The sequence below is a fragment of the Kryptolebias marmoratus genome, linkage group LG9 (genome assembly GCF_001649575.2).
Source record: "Kryptolebias marmoratus isolate JLee-2015 linkage group LG9, ASM164957v2, whole genome shotgun sequence".
Taxonomy (NCBI): Eukaryota; Metazoa; Chordata; class Actinopteri; order Cyprinodontiformes; family Rivulidae; genus Kryptolebias; species Kryptolebias marmoratus.
Window position 1 is genome coordinate 8,436,961 of NC_051438.1, and position 21,871 is coordinate 8,458,831.

At 43.4% G+C, this 21,871-nt stretch overlaps 1 protein-coding gene across 3 annotated transcripts in view; it reads right to left on the bottom strand.

The window, feature by feature from the left end:
- Nucleotides 1–1,130: 1,130 nt before the first annotated feature.
- The window catches only part of LOC108238004 (bromodomain containing 8), a 23,432-nt gene continuing 2,691 nt past the window's right edge, over nucleotides 1,131–21,871 (bottom strand). Inside the window, exons 2-20 of one of the 3 annotated variants that reach the window (XR_001808663.3) lie at nucleotides 21,652–21,748; nucleotides 21,294–21,363; nucleotides 21,104–21,153; nucleotides 20,872–20,994; nucleotides 20,301–20,381; nucleotides 19,356–19,420; nucleotides 16,683–16,849; nucleotides 16,399–16,590; nucleotides 16,187–16,280; nucleotides 13,671–13,813; nucleotides 11,430–11,868; nucleotides 11,325–11,362; nucleotides 11,036–11,235; nucleotides 10,817–10,909; nucleotides 10,585–10,653; nucleotides 8,631–8,916; nucleotides 3,842–3,886; nucleotides 2,695–2,891; nucleotides 1,131–2,613 (exon numbers count right to left, since the gene is read on the bottom strand). Coding sequence is in view for 2 of the 3 variants with exons in the window: in XM_017419795.3 (XP_017275284.1) it covers nucleotides 2,832–2,891; nucleotides 3,842–3,886; nucleotides 8,631–8,916; nucleotides 10,585–10,653; nucleotides 10,817–10,909; nucleotides 11,036–11,235; nucleotides 11,325–11,362; nucleotides 11,430–11,868; nucleotides 13,671–13,813; nucleotides 16,187–16,280; nucleotides 16,399–16,590; nucleotides 16,683–16,849; nucleotides 19,356–19,420; nucleotides 20,301–20,381; nucleotides 20,872–20,994; nucleotides 21,104–21,153; nucleotides 21,294–21,363; nucleotides 21,652–21,748 (2,312 nt within the window). In the remaining variant the exon portion in view is untranslated. Of the gene's footprint in view, nucleotides 2,892–3,841; nucleotides 3,887–8,630; nucleotides 8,917–10,584; nucleotides 10,654–10,816; nucleotides 10,910–11,035; nucleotides 11,236–11,324; nucleotides 11,363–11,429; nucleotides 11,869–13,670; nucleotides 13,814–16,186; nucleotides 16,281–16,398; nucleotides 16,591–16,682; nucleotides 16,850–19,355; nucleotides 19,421–20,300; nucleotides 20,382–20,871; nucleotides 20,995–21,103; nucleotides 21,154–21,293; nucleotides 21,364–21,651; nucleotides 21,749–21,871 lie in introns of all 3 variants that reach the window. The other 2 variants (XM_017419795.3, XM_017419796.3) reach the window with 2 other exon arrangements.

Genomic DNA, 21,871 nt, shown 5'->3' on the forward strand with positions numbered 1-21,871 from the left:
TTAGATTGAAGTGTAGTTTTCAATAAAAAGGTCAGTTTTGGGGAAAACTGCACAATTAAAACCAGAAAAACCAAGCTGGTCCCCTAAAGTTGAAGATGATCCTGGCAGAAGTGCTGAAACCTGAAGAAAGTCATGAGCTGAAAAGTTTAAGGTTGAGCAGTGATTAGACCGGGGGTCTCCAACCCTGGTCCTGGAGGGCCACCATCCTGCATGTTTTACTTGTTTCTCTGCTCCAACACACCTGATTCAGTGGTTAAATCACCTCTTCATGTTCTGCAGAAGCCTGTTAATCACCCATTGATTCAAATCAGGTGTGTTGAAGCAGAGAAACAAGTAAAACCTGCAGGATGGTGGCCCTCCAGGACCAGGGTTAGAGACCCCTGGACTTGAGCCATGTTTGATAAACTGGTACAAGTACTACTGGTGGTACCTAAAAGCTAACAGAAGTCAAAAGCCAGTTTGACCAAAAATGGCACCAGTTTGGTGAAGCAGATTTCAGAGAACGTCTTTGAATGAACATGTATCTATGGGTAAAATATTTGTAAATCTGAAATGTAACTGAGGCTTCGAAGTCTCAGCCAGTTGGGTTTAAAGGGTTAAAGTTAGAAGTGCGGGTAGGTCAGGTTGTACAATCTTGTAAACTCTTACTACTGGTTTTATTACATCTCTTAAAGGTGGTAGTTGTTAAAAACAAGTCTGAGAACCACTGGGCTGGAGGGATAAAACCAAGGCTGCTTGTGGAGGAAATAAAAGGTCAAAGGAATGAGTAAACACATCTACTAGTGCTGTGATAGAATTTTGATATTCGACTTAAGGGAAATTAAATTCCTGTTTAGATAAATCTTCTGACCTTACAGGTTTATATAAACCCAAAATAAACATGATGTCAATTACTTTATTTTACATAAATATTAGTTTATTTATCTCTAGCTGTATTTACATCATATCTAACTGTTCTAAAGACGGTGTAATGTGTGAAATATCAATAATTACCAGTTTTGTGTAGGAAACATCTAGACCTAACTGATTGTTTTGTTGGCACACACTGATTTATTTAGAAGACTTATTCGTTCCCAGCCTGTTCACTAACTCCAGTTCCAGGTGGTTTGCAGGGAAAGGAAACGGCGTAAAATAGTGCAAGGTGTTTAATTTCAACGTGTGGAGTCGGGACTCCGAATGCAGCGGGTACAGAGCTGGAAGAATCCGGTCGGAGGCCGACGTTTTGCTCTCCGCCTCAAACCTGTCGGTGGATGAACCGCTCGGACCGGTTCGACATTTACAGCTAATTTCCTTTATTTAACAAATGTACACCAAAAACATGATACATACACCAGCTACCCTAAGTACAAGATCCTCCTCGGGTACAACACGTTTACAGAGAACACACACACACACACACACACTCACACACACTCAAACTACTACATCCTAACAGACAAGAGCAGGGATGAACGGTACGTTTTCGGCCCGTTACGAACCGGTTTGGGCCCAAACTGCCACAACGTCTCAGAGTACTTTTTGTTTGGACTCCTGCCTTCAGACGCCTCCGTTTGTCTCAGCACATAAAATAATCGTGGGGTCAAAGGTCGCCCATCAGAGTCACAAGAGGCTGCTGTTGTAAACGCAGGCGTCTGAGATCAAGCCGCTCCACTCTTTTAAAAGGGACAGTTTGGATGAACAGTTAATATCTTACCTGTCGCAGATGGCTCCTTGGATGGCCTCAGCTCGGAGAAACCGACCGGAAAGGACCGCTGCTTTCTTAAAAACGTTTGCAGCGGTCCATACTTGCGTTATAAACTTTTACACCGTTGTCGTCAGATTTCAGGATCATTTACGCAGGGGTTAGCAGCTAGCTGTAGCTTCCAGCAGGATTACCAGAATAATCACGTGATGTGGAACCGACGACAGCGTCAAGGTTTATAAAAAATAATACTTGAATGAACTGCTTTGACGTTTTGAAGCTTGGAGCCGTTTTAAGACGGCAGCAATCCCCCGCTTGGACTAGCCGTTAGCTCATCGACCTGGCCAGAGTTAAACTCCAATCCTCCAAGCTTTGACCAATCAAGGAGCTACCTATAACAGGTAAGAACCCCACTTCTGAGCGACACATTTAAAGCCCTCCATCGAATGTGATGTCTAAGATATCAATTTGAATTCTTTAATCATGACCTCTTTTAAATCATTCTTTAAAAAAACAAAAAACAAAAAAAACAGCAGAAATGCTCAGATTATTCTTATAATTTAGGAACCTAACACATGCACCGTTATACATTAGCTAACAGGCTGACGCCACCTGAGCCCTGACTCAGCAGAAAACACTGAAACACCGTCAGATTTGGTTTCCGTCTCGATGTACGAAGCTGTGGCCCGATTGAATACACGTCTCGGTTCTGTGTGCCGTCGGCCCAACATGCAGGAGTAACAGGACAGGCTTCGAACTTGCGGTGCGTTTTGTGTTTTTCGGGTGGCGGGCTTCACGTCTCGCCAGCTCTGACTGGGCACAGTTTGGTGCGGGATCCACTCAGCAGACAGACGAGTACTAAAGTAGAAAATGTTCACCGTGATCAAATCCAGCAGGCAGACCTTCACTGTTTGACCCCAGACAAACTTTTGCTGGTGATTTTTAAAAGAAAAAAAAAGATAAAGTTCTTGTTCATCCTCGGCAGAGAAACAATGATAATGATGATGATCTACCTTCACAGGTTCTACCCTGGAGAGAAATCCCACATAAACCATTCTGACCCGCTCCTGATCCAGGTGTGTGTGTGGGTGAACACACACGCCCAGAGTGAGCAGTCAGCACGAGTGTCATCTCCTCCAAAAGCTCCGTTTTACTTCTTCATCTTCAGGTCGGCCTCCATCGCGCTGCGTCGGCCCCTGGTTCCTCCGTCCTGCGGCACAGACACAGAGCAAAAGGCTTATCGCAAAGGTCAAAGGTCAGCTGAGCAGAACGCAGAGGCCCTTTGTCATGTGACCGAGCTCTGCACAAACAAAAAAAAAAAAAAAAAAAATAAACACNCTGTCTGAGCAACACGGCCACTAGAGGCTGCACAAGCAAAGACACATATTTATAGATCAATACTGAGAGAGAGAAAGCCAGAGGAATCAATTGAGAAACAGGGAAAAGAAGATGGTGAGATAGCATGCAGTTCAGCTCTGCAAAAAAAAAAAAAAAAAAAAAACAAATAAACACAGCACAGTCCATCTCGGAGGGCTTCCTCCTCGCATGAAGGGCGAAACGGGGGAAAAAAAAAAAGAAAACAAGGATGGCCAAAACTAAAGAAAAACACCGAGGGAGGTTCAGAAACGAAAAGAAAAGGAGGAGGAAATAAAATTAGAACATGCAGAGACATGAACAACGCCACGTAAACGGAAAAAACACAGGAAACCGGCATGGGTTCATTAACCAAAAGGGCAACAGAAGCTTGGGCGATGAAAGGAGGCTCTGTATGTGTGTGTGTGTGTGTGTGTAAACAATGTAAAGTTCATGAGGGTGACATGGACGACATGTAGGTGAGACGTGTGTGTGTGTGAGAGAGAAGGAGGTCCTTCTGATGGTGTAGATGTGTGGCTCAGTGAAGCTGCACAACCTGCTTCTTGTTAATAAGAAAACAAAGAGGTTCTTCACCACTCGGAGCAAATCAAAACGATGACATGAGACACTGATTGACTGACTTCACTGAAGGAAAAACTGAAAGATGGAGATTAAACGAAAAAGAAAACCGACAGATATCAGAGGTGCAGACGGTGAGTGGCATCATGAGTGTGATGTTGATGATGTTTTTTTGCGCCGAGGCGGGCCTGGTTCTGGTGAGGTCTGAGGGAGAACCTGAATACTTACAAAGAGAGAGAGAAGGAAAGCAGGAGAGGCCATTGGGACACTGTCCTGTAGGAGGACAGACATCGGAGTGAGAGAGAGAAAGCAAAAGACACAAACGGCCGTGAGAGGGCAAGCATTATACGAGTCTGAGGCGAACAACAGAGGGACGCTGACACACACACGCACGCGCACACACACACCTTAGCTCCAAAGTGCAGGAAAGACATTGGAAACATGACAGACAGACAGTAAATATAAAGAGGATGCACTGATTGTTTGGCTGCTGACTGGAAGCATCCAGTTTTCAGATTTTAACCAACTCAACCAGCGCTCCGACACAAAAATCTGTTTTTATTTTGGTCTGTGAACGCCTCATAGCTGAGGCCCGTTCACACTGAATGACAGCCACAACCTAAAGCAGGGGTGTCAAACTCCGTTCCTCGGGGCGCTCTCCTGCATGTTTTAGATGTTCCTGCTTTAAAACACCTGCTTTAAATGGATGACTTGTTGCCATGCTCCTGGAGAATTTGATGATTTGGTGAGGAGGTGATTAAACCGTTTGAATCAGGTGTGTTGGAGCAGAAAAACCTAAAACTCCCAGGACGAGTGGCCCTCGAAGCCTGGAGTTTGACACCCCTGACATAAAATATTTTCTATAATATATTCTTTTACACAGTTACATTTGGAAATTTGACACTTTTCCAAACTTTTTGTCCATTTTTTGACAACCAAACATCTGTAGATTTACTGTAATTTATAAGATTTGCACAGCACTGTTTGCTTTTAATGCTTCAATGTGGAAACTTTGATTTTTTATTGTTCTTATCCCCATAATTCCAATAGATATGAGCTCCTTATAGTGAGAGATGTTTTTGTTTCATCTCCATGTTAGAGAAAAAAATGACTGACTTGAGCTAACATGATTGCTGATTTTGAGCTGATATTTGGGGTGGTAGTAACTGAGAGTCATCCCCAACACATAAAATAATCCAAGCACTGACAGAAACCAACGGAGAGCCTTTCGTGCACTCCTTACAATCCTTCAAGGAATGCCAGTTTAAATATGTCGTTTTTAGAAAACACAGAAGGTCACAGACTCTAATGGTCTTCCACACACTTTTTTCTTTTCCCCATACTTATCCAGACCCTGACAATACTAAAAATCAAGTTTCACACTTTTCAGGTCTGTGTAGGAAGAAGAAGAATGTCACGATGCAGGCAGCTCCGCTCTTAGCACTTGATAAATACTTTTTTCACTACAGAAGCTGTGTGCTCAGAACCATCGTGGACCTTTCACTCCGTCACGTGTGACGTGGAGCAAATAATACGCATCTGAAGACCCCGCAGAGAGCAGCCGCAAACTGGAAACTGAAACTGGCTTGGGAAATCACGAACCAGTGGTTTTACAACACGTAAAAACAAAAAACAGGTGCAGACAAAAGTTTCTGCCCTGGCTTCAGGGAAAACTAAGATCAGCACCGACCAGGTTCGCAGAGCAGGAACAACCAAAATAAAACTTGGAAGCATTTGTCAAATACATTCTGTTAAAAAACAAAAAAAACATCAGGTGATTTATTTTTATTTCCTGACCTCCAAGAAAACTTGTTTCAGAGATTCAGAGAACATAAGACACAGACTTATCATACTTAGCAAGGCCAGCTGTCCCCTCCAACCCATCCATCCTCTACATGTTCTTCATCCGTTAAATAAACAGTAGCTCTGCAGCTAACTGGGTCAGGCAGTGATCGAGATCATTCATTCATTTATTTCTCAGCTCAGACGTCGGCAAACAGCCCAGCAGGAGCTGGCCCTTTGGACCGCTTTGCTCAGGTGTTATCCACGAAGGAATAATCTGAGAATTTCCAGCCAATCAGAGCGATTCCTCATCTTCAGCCCGGTGTGAGAACAGGAAGTTAAACACAGGACTTCCTGTTGCTGCCTGTTTAAGAGCCGGATTCATTCAGACTCATTCTGATGATCGTTTTCTGACAACAAATTGGTAACCAGTAGGCCGATTTTAAAAATTCAAACTGTGTTGGATTTGTCTTTAAAAGATCGATCTAATGGGATCAAAACATGTTGGGTTTGATGAGGTTAGAAAAATCAGGTGGCCTTGCTAATATACTCGATCAGTATTTATACGCACACAGATGAGCATGTAGACAGACACAGATAGAAAGACAGGCAGACAGAGAGACAGGCAGACAGAGAGACAGGCAGACAGAGAGACAGGCAGACAGAGAGACAGGCAGACACAGAGACAGGCAGACACAGAGACAGGCAGACACAGAGACAGAACAAAGATCAGCTGAGATTCATCATCAATATTTCTTCCACTGAAGCAGAGTTCATGTTTCTAACACTGTAAACATGCTGTTTGTTGTCATTTAGATTAATGAAACATTATATAACTCAGAGTCACTTCCAGGAACTTTTTTTTTTTTTAGATCTTAGCACCAATGTTCACACCACAGTGATTTCTAATTCAAAACAAACTAATGTTGAGTTTGAGGTTTTTAAAGATTCTCCTTCAACCTGTGAGGAAACATCAGAGACCGAGTGCTGAAAGTTAAAAAGAGTTTGTTTTAGGATGTGATCAGCTTCAGCTGCACTGACGTTTTCCTTCAAACTGAAAAAAATAAATAATATCTGTGTTTCACTACAAAAAATAAAGAAAAATTCATAACTGCAGGCGGTGGGAAGGCGGTGAAATGTCACCAAGGTGGGAAATGTGTTCGAATAATAATAATAAAGAGACTAAAATGCCTTAAAAGCTGCAGATTAAACAACTGTTAATAAAAAGACCCGTTCGTAGATCTGTCTGAAAACATTTGAAAAACAAAGTGATGAACGGCTGAAATACTTTAAAACCGTTCAGATGTTTTCTGTATTGCTGCCGTGGCTTTAAAATGGAAAATAAACGACAAAAACATGAGGGACCGGTTTTATTTTAGAGCCTAATTATTATTTTGGATTTAATGATCCGCCCAGATTTACACATTTGAACCATAACCAGTTTTAAAAGCAGCAAAGATAAAAGTAAAGGGCCTGAAATTAGAAACTATAAGAACCTGGACAGACGTGTTCGTCAGGAGCTGGGAGGAAGAACATTTTTACTCTGATCCACGATGAAACAGAGTAAACGACCCGCTCAGACATCTGACACGGCAGGAACAAAATACTTTTGTTTTCAAAAACATCTACTCCTTCATGAACACCATTACTGGAATTTCCTGCAAAGAACCAATAAAGTATCCATATATTACTAAGGCATTTGAATAAAAGGAAATCAGATCACTAAATTCAGCTTCTCCTTCACTTTTATCTCCTTCTGAAACAAAATCGAAGCGTGTTTTGTTAGGTTTTCTGTCGGTCAAAAGTGAATAAACTGTATTTATAGCGTTTTAAAGCATGAGGAAGAAAATAAAAAGTATCCCTTAATTTGAATTTGTGAAACGAGGTCCAGGATTTGGTGTGAAATGTGTCGTCCAGCCGGCCTTTCTTTATGGAAGTTCACTTTTCAGGACGTATGAAAACAAGACTAGTGCTGGGTGATATAACGATACATATCGTGGGGACGATAGAAAAGTGTCTATCGTGATATATTTTCTTCTATCGTCTCTATTGTTTCTATCGTTTCTGTCGTTTTTATCATAATTGTATCAATGATTCATGTAAATATTTCATAACGTAGGCTACGACGAATGTATTAGTGTTGTCACTTTGCATACATTCAGTTTATATAAGTGATAAATAAGAAGAAAAAAACTATTTCGCGAAGAACCTCCGTTTTTTGACATGATGGTGCTTTACGTGTGGGTTTGCGACATGCTTTACGGCAGCAGCTTTCTGTGCAGCCCGACGGCACACCATATTCTGTGACCCACCGTATGTGTCTGCATTTAAGTCATAAGTGCTGAAAGATGGAGACGCATGAAGTATCAAACCCAGGGTTGCAACAAGTAGAGACAGCTAGCAGGCAGCCCAAGAAGAAAGACTTTTACCAAAACTAGGGGGGACGTCTGTGATTTGGTTCAAGAAGTCCGTCACGGAGCAGAAAAAGGTAATATGCTAACTCTGCTAATGCTAACTCTGCTATTAGACCGTTTTCTCATCTGACGCCAACACAACAAACCTCTTCTATCACTTAAAGAAGAACCACGAAAAAGATTATTTAACAATCCAAAAAGTGCAAACAAACAAGTTGTAAAAGAGCTGGGAAAGTTGCGAAAAGGAAAACTATAGCCGGCCGAAGATAATGGAGTCTGTTGTCATTTGATACTGTTACGTCTAACAGGTGCATATATATTGCTGCACTAAAATGCAGCAGATCTCATTTGTGAAAGTTCAGTTAAATGTCACTTCGAAATAAAGTTTGAAAAAGGTAAGAAATGAGATTATTTTTTCATATTTTTCAGAGAATAACTGACAACGTACGTAATTGGGGTATATTGTGATATAGAATTTTTTCCATATCGCCCAGCACTAATTAAGACTTTTTCATAAATAATAATAAGCTGACATAATATGCGTAAAAACTGGAGGTTTGACTCTGTTAAAGTAACTACCTCTAAACTAGGTTAAAATAACAATAAATAAATCCAGACATCTTTAAGGAGCAGATTTGATTTCCTTTGATTAGGTTTCAAACAGGTGGAGCTACAGTCAACAGGAAGCTGCAGCGTAATCTAAACAAAGAGAACTGGACCTAAATAAATAATGATCGTTTAGTTTTTGATTTCGAAGCTTTAATTCAAGTTAACTTCTAACAAACCAGGTCCGAATGAGAGTTCCCCTCCTTCCAACCCACCTTCTCGGCCGGCTCCCCCGGCTTACGGTTGCCCTCCCTCCCACGGAGGCTCTTGGCGGAGATGGCGCTCTCGGAGGTCTGCATGATGAGCTGCGTGGCCAGGAACTGCTGCACGTGCTCCAGGACGTCCCGCTGCATCTCCAGTGCCATGTGGTACACGTCGTGGTCCGACGAGTTGTACATGATGGCGTTCTGGAACATGAGCATGATGTCGCGCTGGAACTCCGCCGTGGTCCGGATCACGCCGGACTCGATGTTCTTCTTTATGGCTGAGAGGTCCATGGGCCTGGAGCCGGATGGGGTAAAGCAGAGGGTTTTTTTTTTGTAATGTTGGCTCCAAATACAGCTGGTTTGTCAAGTTTGTCTTTGACCTCTGGTTGTTTCCTCAATCATTTTGACCACTTCAGAGGATTATTGTTTAAAAATTAGGTTAAATAACTCTGATCTGTGAATCCTTCAGGCATAAAAAGGCTCCTAAACTCAAAGGATGAACCAGCCTTGTGTCGACACATAACAGAAAACTTAGCAAAAAGCCTTATTTGCACAGGCCGACACAGAAATTTAAAAAAACAATGTATCAGAACAACCAAAAACAGTTTTTGTTTATCAGTGTGTGGAGTAGATTTATGAAACGGATTGAGTAATGAGTTAAAAAGAAGTACAAATACAAACCAGCTTAAAAAACTGTTTAAAAAGGAGCTTACTGGGAAATATGTTATGTAAGATGAGTGTTTCAACATCCAATAACGCCACTGATGATATAAAATGTTTAAATAATTGTACATTTAAAGATGAGAATGTGAGATTTATGTGTCATGTAATGTGAAAATAATTTAAGTTTATTAGGTGTTTGGAGATTCAAATGTTTATAAGTTGATGAAGATGAGAGGGGCAGGAAAATATAAGATCTTGTATCTTCAACCTGCTCCTTTTTTGAACAGAATATATATATATTCCTTGCTTATATTTATTTTATAAGAATTTTAATCCAATGCCAATAGGCATCTCTGTGGTTTGGACAGAAATGGGTGGGATCCGATCCATAATTAGGCGTTTTTTGTTTCCTGAGCGCATTTTTATTTGCTTTTAGTGATGGAGGCTGCATCGGAGTGCATACATAACCTTTTGTGTCCCGGGCCAGCAAGACCCTATCGACCCGTAACAGTTGACATAAAAAAGAAAGCGCTGAAGAGAAGGAGCAAAATCACACGCTAATGGTGGCTCCCATCATGCATTGCTCTGTGCGGTAGGAATAATCTTCTGTTTGTAGCCTACGATACAGCAAGCTAGAGCTAAGCGGACGTTACGCAGTACGCAGCTCGTTAACATCAGATCCGGAAGATGTCCATTAATTTCAGCTAAATCTCAGGCTTCCGTTATCCCATCCATATAAAAAGCAGACGTTAGGGAGTAATTTATTTATTACATGGGGTCCGCAGATAATGCTTATCCCGTGCGAACAGGGCTAAAGAAGCAATTTTAGGCACTTTGTTATCAGCAGCCTGAAGCAGAAAAACCCATTTGCTCCCATTTCTTTGGTTGTTACTATAAAAAAAATATCAAAGATAACAGTTTGACACATAAAACATTTCAACAATGTGTTTCAAAAAGTTATTAGTTGAAAACTCGGCAGTCTGATCATCAACTGAAGGTCCTGGTTCAGGAATTTGTTGGATTTTTTTCCTGTTTCCTGAAGAGACGACTGAGATACGTTCCGTGTTTTGTCCTCCACTTGTTCTAGCTTTCCTTATTTTTTTTAAACCACAAACTGAACAAAATCAGGTAACAGGACTGGACTGTGAATGAGGGGGACGGCAGGCCAAATCAAAAGAATCAAGACCCCTATAAAAGACTAAATACATCTGGCTGCTTGAAAGGGGAATTTAAAAAAAGCAGTGGAGGTTTAAAACGTTTGCACATCACTGTGTGTGTGTGTGTGTGTGTGTGGACTGACCTGTGCACAATGCTGTGATAACCCGGGGCGATGTCATCTGACACAGGCTGCAAGAAGACACTGGCGTACCTGCGAGACACATCGCATCTAGATTTTATTCAGAGAAGACGCTCGACATGTCCTGACTCAGCACAATCAGATGGTTGAGAAACTTCCCGACTGTGACCTAAAGGAGAGTCGTGTTTAAATGTTTTGGCCACTAAAGGCTGATTCACTTTTGAGGAAACGGCACCTGTGGTTGGCCGCAGCTCGCCACACCAGCATGATGGCTTTCTTCCAGATCTTCTGAGCCTGAACCGCCTCTTGGTCCTCTCCGCACGTGGAGCTGACGAAGAACGAAACGAAACAGAGAAAGCAGAAAGAACATCAGACGGAGAAGTGTGGAGCCTCGATGTGATTCAGAGATTGTCAGGCGTTCTGCTTTTCTCTGCGTTTGTGTGAGAGGACCCACAGCTGGGAGGAGGAGGCGGGGCTGCTGGCCAGGGAGTCTGCCGTGTAGCGCTGGGACGGTGGACCGTAGCCGTCTTCACTCTCGCTGGCTGCCCGCTCCACCTCGGACAGGTAGGAGCCCTCCCCCTCCCCGCAGTCCTCCTTCAGCTCCATCCCTTCCTCTGGGTCCGCTTCGCTCCCCGCTTCCTCCTCCTTCACCTCCTGGGTGCAACAAAACACAAACACGGAACGATTTTCAGTTTTTTAAGGCAAATGTTGTCAGCTTTTGTGGGTGTGTTGAAGTGAGTTACCTTGGACTCTCGCCCAGACACACAGCTGTCCTCAGAGTCTGTGCAGAGAGAGAAAACTTATTATTTCTGTTTATTCACACACGTGTGTGTGTGTGTGTTACCCACCGAGGCAGGGTGGGTTGGGCTCAGGCTGGCTCCACTCCTCTCCTTCACTCTTTATCGTAGCTTCAGCAGCCTCCTTCGCTGCCGCTCCATCCTCCGGAGCCTCGCTTCCTGTTGCGCCGTCGTCAGAGGCGACGGAGGAATTTACGTCACTTCCCGTCACCTCAGGCCCCTCGCTGTTTCCTTTAATCTGTTCTTCCGTTTTAGCACCGGACGGGTTTTGTGCGTCCACGCCGTCGGAGGTCGGGGCCGACGCCGTGGCGCCGCCCTGGGGTTCCTGAGCGGAGCTCAAGTCTCGGGCCGCGGGCGTGGGGTCCGAGGGCTTCAGCTCCTGCGTCTCCCAGGGGCCGGGGAGGGTGTGGCCTTCGGAGACGGCCTCTTCGCAGAGCGAGAGCGCCGCTTCCACGGCAGCTGCGTCCAAAGCCTCCACAGAGTCGTCAACCTGGGAGGACGGAGGGAGCCGTGAACAGCCGACACAAACCCCGTCGACCCCGAGCTCGCCTCATGATTCAGTTTGTTGATGTTAAACCAAGCTGTGTGTATCATTTCAACACTGAACACTGATGACACCAGAGGCTCAGATCAAACACTTACGACTCTCAGAGAGCCCTTAGAAGGTCTAGTCTCACTACGCAGCAGCCATGGGGACCCACCATCAACTTTTACTGATAACTACACAGTGAGGCAGGAGTTGAAGCAGAAACATGAGCGCCCCCTGTAGGCTGGCTGCAGTATAATGCCTCAGACCTGACTTCTAATGAAGTCGTACTTTTAAACTTGAAAAGCATTTTCACACCACTTATTTCTCCTTTAACCACTGAAGCACCGACTCCTAAGAAAGGAGAAGTTCAATCTAGATAAACCAAATAAAAAAGCCTCAGGTTTTAACACCCATGAAGTCAAAAAGCAGAAGTAGAATAACACGAGCTCGTTCTGTCTCGTCTTCCTGCTGGTTGTTTTCATATCACCAGCTGTGTGGCTGCTGGTCGGAGCTGCGTTCACCAGCACCACTTTCTGAAAGCCAGTCGGAACTCTGTTTATGATGAACGGCTGCTCTTTTATTATCACTGACCAACATTTATAAATGCTGCTTAAAAAGTCCTTTGGCAGCTCCATTTACCGATCACAAGTCAGATACGTCAGCTGGCTTTGTACAGAGGATTCACAAACACGGACTTGTTTTTAAACAATATTCATAAAGTACGGAGGACAGGATATCAGGTTGTCGGGAAAAACAAGACCAACGCCATAATCTGTACAGATTAACAGGGTCCCTGCACTGCGACCCTCTACAGAAACTGAGAATACGCCAAACAGTCGATGGAAAAAAGACATTTGTAATGATATGATTCTTTGGAAAAAGCCGATACATCGCCTGAAGTTGTTGATCCCTTCCACGTAAACAGGCGTTTTGTTTTTTCTACAGTATTTTCCAGACTATAAGGCGCACTTAAAAACCTTCAATTTTCTCAAAAAACAACAGTGTGCCTTATAATCCAGAGCTCCTTATATATGTAAGAAGTCTTAATTTTTTAGTACAACTTTGGTTAAACTACAAAGCTGCACCGCTGCAGCATTAAGGCTCAGTTAGAGTCACACAGGGCTCCGCACACGGTGGAGGTGTTTCTACTTGATGCTTACGTCGGTGCTGTATTCTTCTGTGAGTTTTGAACCGTTTAATTATCTTTGTGATCTCTCACAGAGGGATCATATAAATGCTGATACAGGCGAACCAGCTCCGCTAGAGCACCAAAATCATCCATTTTGAATGGAGTGTGGTCTGCGTGAAGTTACAAAAATTGGGAGGTGCACGAGGATGTGCCTTATAGTACGGTGCGCTTTATAGTGCAGAAAATACTGTAATATGTTGTCATTAAAGTTGTATCTGTGCGGACAACAGACATCGGTTTGTGGTTGTTTGCAGCAACAATAGAAACGTGTAGGAAAAGAAAGAAGGACGTAAAACAGAGACTACCAAAATGTTTGGCTGTAATTAGCCGCTCGCTGGCTCGCTTAGCATCTGTGGCGTCACTTCTAATCATGAAGTAAATATTTGTCTTATAAATATATTTACATTAACATTTGTTACTCTCTCCATCTACACCTCAAACCCAACCAGAACACGGAGCTCTTGGCAACTTATTGTAGATATTTGCGTTTATCTTCGTGATCGTTTTAACATTAAAAAAAAAGATTTATTTCTGACGGTAACGGAGGTTGTCTGAGGCGGCCCGGTGAACGTACCTTCTCCTCTATGATGGCGATGATGTCCCCCACCGTTTCCAGGTCCAACTCGTCCCCCATGTAGGACACGGCGACGAGGTCTTCTTCCACCAGCCCCGCCTCCTCACCGAGCTCCGCCTTCACCGCGGCTTCTGCTTCACCCTCTGCACACAGACCGACGTGGGGACAAGAAACCCAAAACGTGATTCAAACATCAGACGTACACAGAGTCATAAAAACTAGTAATAAAAACAGGAGAAGAAGACCAGTGTGGACTGGTGGCTGAGACTTTCACTTGATATAAAATGTGTTTCTCATTTAAGCTTTAGTCACGATCAAGTGTGTAAAAAAAAAAAAAAAATGCAAAAGTCAACAAAACGTTTTTGGGTTATGGTTAATCTGTCAGGGATTTCGGACAGGAACAATAATCTCACCTGAAAATAAAATCTGCAAGTTTAACGAATAATATTTTAGTAAAAGCAAAACATGAAGGCCAAACTCTGTGGTGGTTCAGGAAGAGAAGCACTAATATGTACCCAGAATATGTTACAGGTTTCTTCATCAGACTAGATCGACATCCAGGAACGAAGACTGGAGTCAGAAATGTTCATTTTAGAGGAAAATAAAAGCTTTCTGAAGGATCTCTTCAGCGCAGATTTAAACATCACAAAAACAATTTATCTGTGCTGAAGAAAGGTTTGCTTGTTTCTCTGTTCATATCCAGAAATATCACTTAAAAAATAAATCATACCAGCACATCAGCATACTGAGGGGAACATATTGGATTTTGTAAGTTTGCCCGCAAGATATTCGATCTGCACGAGCCTGGAATGGGCTACAACAAGCAGGAAGCTTGAATGATGATGATGATGATGATGGTAACTGCGGGTGTGATTATTTAGAAATAAAAGAAAACCATAAATCATCATCAGTCGCCCTGAGCTTGGAGCTCCAGTTGCCCAGTGGAGTCAGAGTGAGCGTGAGAAAGGTGACGGATCGACCCACAGCTACACAGGCGGAGCTTTAATGGACTGAAACACTGCAGCACCTGTGAGGTCCCACGTACAGGCTCGGCCCGGCCCGTCTCGAGTTCACCTCGAGTCCAAGGCTGCGTTCACACTGCAGGCAAATGGTGCTGAATCAGAAACATATCTGATGTTTTGTGAACATTCATGTCGGCTGAAAGGACTGAGGTCCCTCAGGTCAAAGTCCCTCCACTCTTCATCCACACATGCCTCTGCTCAGAGGCAGCAGCCACAGCTCCAACAAAGGTCATCGTGAACATCTGTGCTCTTTTTCTTCTCCGTCTTCTTCCGTCTTTCACCATTTGGGTGTCCAGTTGGATGACTCAGAGACGGTTTAGGAGAAAGTGCTGCGTCCAGACGAGACCAAAATGAAGCTTGTTGGCTTCAACTCCGCTCAGCGTGTTTGCTGAGTCTGACAGCATTCTCACAGTCAGGCACGGAGGTGGAAACATCATTATATTATTACAGTTCTCGCAGTTTGTTCCTTTTGTTTGCCCCAGTCGCTTCCTGCTTCCTCTATGTGGAGTAAACTATAAAAACCACTAAAGCTAAGTGAGCTGGTTCCTTTACATCAGTTTAAATCTTTTCTTAAACGTTCGGATGGAGCACATCGTTCTGCAGGTGTTTTTACTAAATGTTCCTTTTTTAGTCACCGACTCTTCAAGTTTGTCTCATCACTTTTATTGTCATGTTTTGTATTTATTTGGTCTGTTATTATATGTTTTAATACTTTAAAACTCTGTGTTTTTTGAACTGCTGCCTCTGATGTAAAAGAGTTCTTAGATCTCAGTGAGGTTTTCCTGTTTAAATAACGGTTTAAATACATACGATCGTTACGGTTTGAGGCTGTTTTTCTGCTCAAACATCAACGCAGAGAGGGGGCCAATGTTTGGGCCACTGAAGCTGGGTCTTCCAACGTAATAATGACCCAAAACTTATCACCAAGACAACAAAGGATGAAGATAAAGATGAAGCACATTAAAGTCGATGTAACATCGTATTTTGGCGCCCGAATGCCTACAAATCTTGATGGTTATAACATAAATAAATCACAGCCAGTTTTTCACTGCTTTAAAAGAAAATTAGACATTTTTAAATGCACTTTTTTGAAATACAGGGAGCCTTTCGGGGGGGGCAGGCCCGCATTAAACCGAACGATTTATGGAGCGATGACACGACGAAAGGTTGAGTTAGTTTCACCCTGAAGATGGCCACCAGAACAACAGATCTATGTAGTCGATTCTTACAGAAATCAACTGCTCTGAAGACAAAAAAGGCCGTTCTAACGGGAAAATACCAAATTGATAAGAAGCTCCTCACATCAGCAACGCAGTACAAAGAGGAGGAGAAAATATAAAACTGATGAAGACAAAAAGAAGACATCAGCGACCTTTTCATTAAAATAAACGTGTCTGATGTCCTGGAAGCTCCGGGAGTTAGGCACCAATTACAAATATGGATTTAAGGAAAGCCAAGAAGTGGAGCTATATCTGCTTTTGTAAGTGCGCTCACCTGTGATGACCTCGTGACCAGGAGGTAAGGCCGTAGCGGCGGTGGCCGTCTGAACGCCGTTGGTTAAGCTTCCCGCGCCGTCGCCTTCAGCCACCTGAACACAAACGTGAATCAGATCTAACGCGAAAATAAGGACTCATCTTTGAGACACACTAAATTAAAAAAGTAGCTCTTTTGTGTCGTGGAGGAGCCTGAGGCACCGTGTTTCTCACCAGGCGGGGGCTGGCCGAGATCAGGTTCCCTTTCTTCAGAAGTTCTGATAAAAGAGGCGACGGCGGCGGCGTGGTTTTCTGAGTGAGGATTCTCTTCTGCGGCGAGTCGTCCACCAGAGCCGGCAGGCCTCCGTCTTTGGGCCCCGGTGCCGGAGGGTCCGCTGCCGGCAGGAACGCCCCGACCCCCTGAGCCTGACGGAGGGGCAAACAAAGCAGACCCGTTTCCGCTAGAGGCCCGAACGTGGGTCGTTTTAAACCTCATTTAACAGGCTGAATGTTCTCACGACTGAGTGGATGGCGGTCTCATCGGGGGCGGCGCCTTCTGCTTCCATAGGAGGAGTGGAAACCGAGGAGTCGGGATGGGAGTCCAGGTTAGGGGGGCTGGCCCCGAGGGGGGAGCGAACCGTCACACTGGGGAGGCGCTTTGGTGTGTTTTTCACAGCTTGACGTGCTGCAGCGGGCAGAGAGGGGAAAAATGTTCGTGTAACACAGAAACCAGAAAGAAGGCATCATGTTATAGTATCATCATTATGAACCAGAGCACCAGAGAAACAACCTGTTTTTAAGAAAGACATAAGAAAACTAACCCAAAGAAAAGAAAGTCTGATCATTTTTAACAAGGAGGCCTGAAACTGGAACAGAAAACCTTACAGTGATCATCGTTTCGTGGAAGGCCTTCTTAGTTTTTATTAGTATTTTTTAATGAAATCCTTTATTTTAAGCTTTAATTTGCTTGAACAAGAGAAATTCTGATAGAGTTTGAGAGAGTGTAATATCTGAAGTTAAGCTGAGTTCAGATAGTCTTCTGTACCAGATCAGTGGCCTAGTGGTACAGTGTCCGCCCTGAAACTGGGAGGTTGTGGGTTCAATCCCTGGCTGGGTCATACCAAAGACTGTAAAGATGGGACCCATTTAATGAAATCCACCCTGCTTGACACTCAGCATCAAGGGTTGGAATTCACCAAATGATTCCCGAGCGCGGCACTGCTCCCTCAGGGGATGGGTCAAATGCGGAGAACAAATTTCACACACTCAATGGATGTTTCTTTCTTCTTCTTATCCCGAGTTAAAAATGAATAAATGAAGGTCCTCCGTGCTGCCAGAAGGTGGCAGTATAGATATGCTCCAGTGGTAAATCAGTTCTTGTCGTCCTGACAAAAAAATAAACCTAAAGGAGAAACAAACAGTGTTGGACAACAAGAGCTCTTCTTCAGAAATGACTCATGTTTGGTTACTGTATGTCTGAAACATGATTCTTGGATTCGTGTTGTTTTTTGTTTTTTTTTACTGTGGCTCAAATCTTAAACAGATGGCTTGTCGATCTTTGTCAGGTTAAAAGTTTTACTTTGTAAAAATGTTCCCATCTGCTGAACATCAGTAGATGCTGAAACAGAGAACAAAAACCCACTCAAACCTGTTAAATGTCTTCGTCATTCGTGACTTTTTTTTTTGTCATTTCTTTTCTTATTGGCGTGTTCTGTATGCGAATCAAAAGGAGCCATAAAAAGTCAGTCATGAAGGACGTAAGAACATTTAAACTCTAAGCTGCTGAGAGGAAAGGACGAACAAGCATGAAGGACACTCACGAGAAGAACAAAACTGAACGCAAAAAAGAAAAAAATATATGTCTAATCTATATAAAAAAATGGACCCCCGCCCCTCTGATGGTATTGGAACAGTGAGGCCCTTTCTTTTTACTGTAGACTGAAAACATCTGGGTTTGACATCAAAAGATGAAAATGAAACAAAAGAGAATTTTAGCTTTTATGTCCAGGGGTTTCATTTATAAAAGATTGTGTAGGATTCATACTAAAAGTGCGCATATGCCCAAAAATCGAAAATGGCGTACGGTTAAAAACAATTCAGATTTATAAAACTGTGCATACGCACACCAGCAAGCAAATTCCCTTTATAAATCACATCTGTACCTAAAACAAGATCCCGCCTCAGGCTCTGCCCTCCACATGCCCACATTTATCCATAAAAGATCGATGCAAGGTGGATTTAAATGAGCCAGCTGATCAACGTTATTTCATAGTTACCATGGCAAGAAAAGAGTAAAGAAGCTCAATTTTACAGAGGCAGAAATCGATGAGCTGTTGAATGAGGTGGAGAACAGAAAAAATATAAGTTTTGTGAGCCACAGTAGTGCCGTTTCAAATAAAAGGAAGCATTGTGAGCGGCAGCACGTTGTCATCATTGTTAATTCAGTGAGTGGGTCACAGATGCCAGGGGCCGAGGTGGAGAAAAACTGGTCAGATTTTAGAGTGGAGGCAAAAAAAGCGACTAACCGGCCACCGCCAGAGCGTGTCAGCCACAGGTGGGGGCTAGGGCGTACCTGAACTGACACCTTTAGAAAGAAGGATGGACGGCGTCATGCTGAAAAGTGATGGTCTGTCAAAAACTGATGGGGCGCGCCCCACGAAAGGGGGTGCGGAGGCAGCGCCTGACGGGGGAGCCACTGACCCCTCGTGTGTCAATCTGTGGTACACATCACCCTGGTGATCACCCAGGGAGAGGGATGTGATGGGGAGAAAACTTTGAAATGTTTTGCGAACTTTTATTTAAGATTGAAGTTGGCTTTTTATTTGAAAGGTCCTTATGGCTCACCAACGGGAGCATAAATCATACTGCTGTTTTGAAAGCTTATGATAAAGACGATCTAAGATTAAAGTTTGATTATGGAGTGAAATTAAAGATCTGAGAGGAATCATGATGCCGTGTGGCTTCAGTTCTTCACTTCACCATCTGTGTCTCCAGTTTCCTCCGTCTCCAAACTAAGCGTATATGGTACGCATGGCTCAGCGCTGGCGCGAGGGACCGCACATTTTCCCGTCAAGTTTGTGTTTTATAGACCACGAACTTGGCGTGGAAAGTGACGTACGCGGGTTTGTGCGCACGTCGGTTTTATAAATGAGACCCCATTTTCGGACACCAAAAAAAATAGAAGACCCTACCTTGGTACGCCGTCTCTGTGGCTTTCCTCTTCTGTTCTGCTTCCTCCTCTTCCTGTTTCTTCTTTCTGGAGGTGAAATTACACACGCCTTAACAACTTAACGAACGACGGTGAAGATAGTGAAGAAAGATGGGTTAGACTGAGGCTGAGAGAAAAGGTAAACATGACAATTTTTTATAATCGTAAACACGTTCAGTCACTTTGACTGTACTTTTGTGGAGTTGCTGAATTATGTAATCCAACAGACACAGACTAAAGGAAAAAAATAAAACTATTTTTGACTTCGGTGCCGAGACAGATGATTTTTGACCCGTAATTTTTATTTTGCTTCTTTTAATTTAAGTAAAACACCCCACATCTTGCAGTCTGTCAGCACTGTGTAATTAAGCCAACACGTGACGTGTCGCTGCTCAGAGTTTTGTTCTCCCACCGATTTTATGATACGGTGACCACAGCAGGTCCAATCAGCACTAAAAACAATCAGAGCAAAAACCACACCACAGAGAAACTCCCCCCCATACAGCTTCCTGTCAGTCCACTCATGATAAAATCTGTCTTTTATTGACAAGTACTCCTACAACCAGTTTATAGAAGACTTAGAGCTGGAAATGATCTGATCTTTAGAATATTCCCACAGATTACTCCAGATAGATGCCCTAAATGAGCCAGCGGCTGAGCCTGGTTTTAACAGTGCTGTTAATAATTTTGTTTTTAAAACCAGCAAACAACCAGGTTGTAGGAGGTCCTTCGTCGTGACTCGGGAGAGTTCGCAATCAGAACACCAAAAGAATAAGGATTAAAGTTGAAGACGGTCTGAGTGCTGCTGTCCTCAGTCTGTTCTGAGAGCGTTCACACTTGTGTTCAGCACCGTCAAGTACAACAAAAAAAAAAAAAAAAAACACCAAATTATAAACAACGAGTAATGAATGAACAATAAGAGCCTTACAGCGTGATCTCTGCCCACAGATCCTTGAGCTGCGGATCCATATGACCTGCCTGGATCAGATCCACCTCCTTCTTCAGCTTCCTGTCACAACAAGAAACAAAGAGACGACAATTCTGATCTCGCTTTCATGCCATGAACGTCCTCATTCTAAAAGGGAGAAACTGCGGGCAAAACCTTTGTTGAGTCAATGTCGATACTTTGAGATTTTCTTTTCTTTAGAACAAGTCTTGTTTGAAAGAAAACACCAAGAGAAAGAACGCTTACGTGTTTATTTCAACAGGTTTTTGAAGGTAGACATCTGTCAAAAACCTGCACGTATTTCATTCCAGCACCTCTGTTTAAGTCTTTCCACACCAAAGAACAATTTCTTCTTATGTAATAAATTTCTACCCGTTGTATCTGTAACCGATCTGTAGATCAAATACTACAGTAAAATGTACATTAAAAATAAAAAACTTCAGAAAAGATGCAGTGTATGAAATAAAAAACCTTTATGTAAACAATCAAATGGAGAAGTTCACCTACTGTAAGATACCAAGTGTCACCCTTTCCACCTGTGCCGTGTGCTCACCTGTACTGCTCCTGTGTGTCTCGCAGCAGTTTTTTCAGCTCCTCTATCCTCTCGGTCGTCAGCCTACGAACGATGACGTCTTCGATCGTCTCCACCACCTCGCCCTTCTCCCCACGTTTGCGCCTGGAACATCGCAATCAAGCACACCGAAAGTCAACGGGCAAATTAAATCCTCCGAGTTCAAATCAACGCAGTTTTGCACTTTTGAATGTGTCTTTGCCGCAGCACTGACTTGGGCGCTTCTGTGGCTTCGAGCAGTTCCGAATACTGTGAGGCGCAGTGCTGAGAAGAGAGGAACAGGTTATCCTTGGATGGGCTGAAAGGAGCTCAAAAGAGGATACGTATCTGAGCATGTCTGACGTTCTAAATGGTGAGACTGAAAGTCCGTTTTGAACTTCTGCTCAGGCGTGCGAGTCGCTCACCTTCTGAGAGAACCAGTCGGGTGGACGGCCGGACTCTGAGAACGGCTTGATGGCTCTGCTTACGGACACCCTGGAAGATGAAAAAACTCCTCACAGTGAATACGAGTTAAAAAAACAGGACAAGTTGAAAGCAAATGTGTGTAGAGACAGAGTTTTGACATAGCGTCCCATTGAACTGAGTCTAAAGAGGGACTGCACATTGCCCCCGGGAAATCGTTCGAGGATATCCTGAGAGCACTTCACGCTAAATCAACCAAATATGAGCATAGCTGCTCAAATTAGGTTGATTCAGCACATTTGCTTAATTTGTGAATGGCAAAAACGGCTCAGTTTATTTCAGAGGGAGTTGTTGCTTTACCAGTTTTGGTCTCCACTCCTCAGGACTGAGGAGGCCAGGCACAGTTTCTCCCTGACCGACCAGGGCTCTGTTGGTCCCACATTTATTAACTTGTGTTCTGTAGGAAAAAAGAACTTATTACATGTCCTCTTATCTTTCGCCAATACGGGATTACCGTTAACTAACATTTTAGTTTAGGCTGCAAACAGTCATTAAGTAGTAAAAAAAAAAAAAAAAAAAA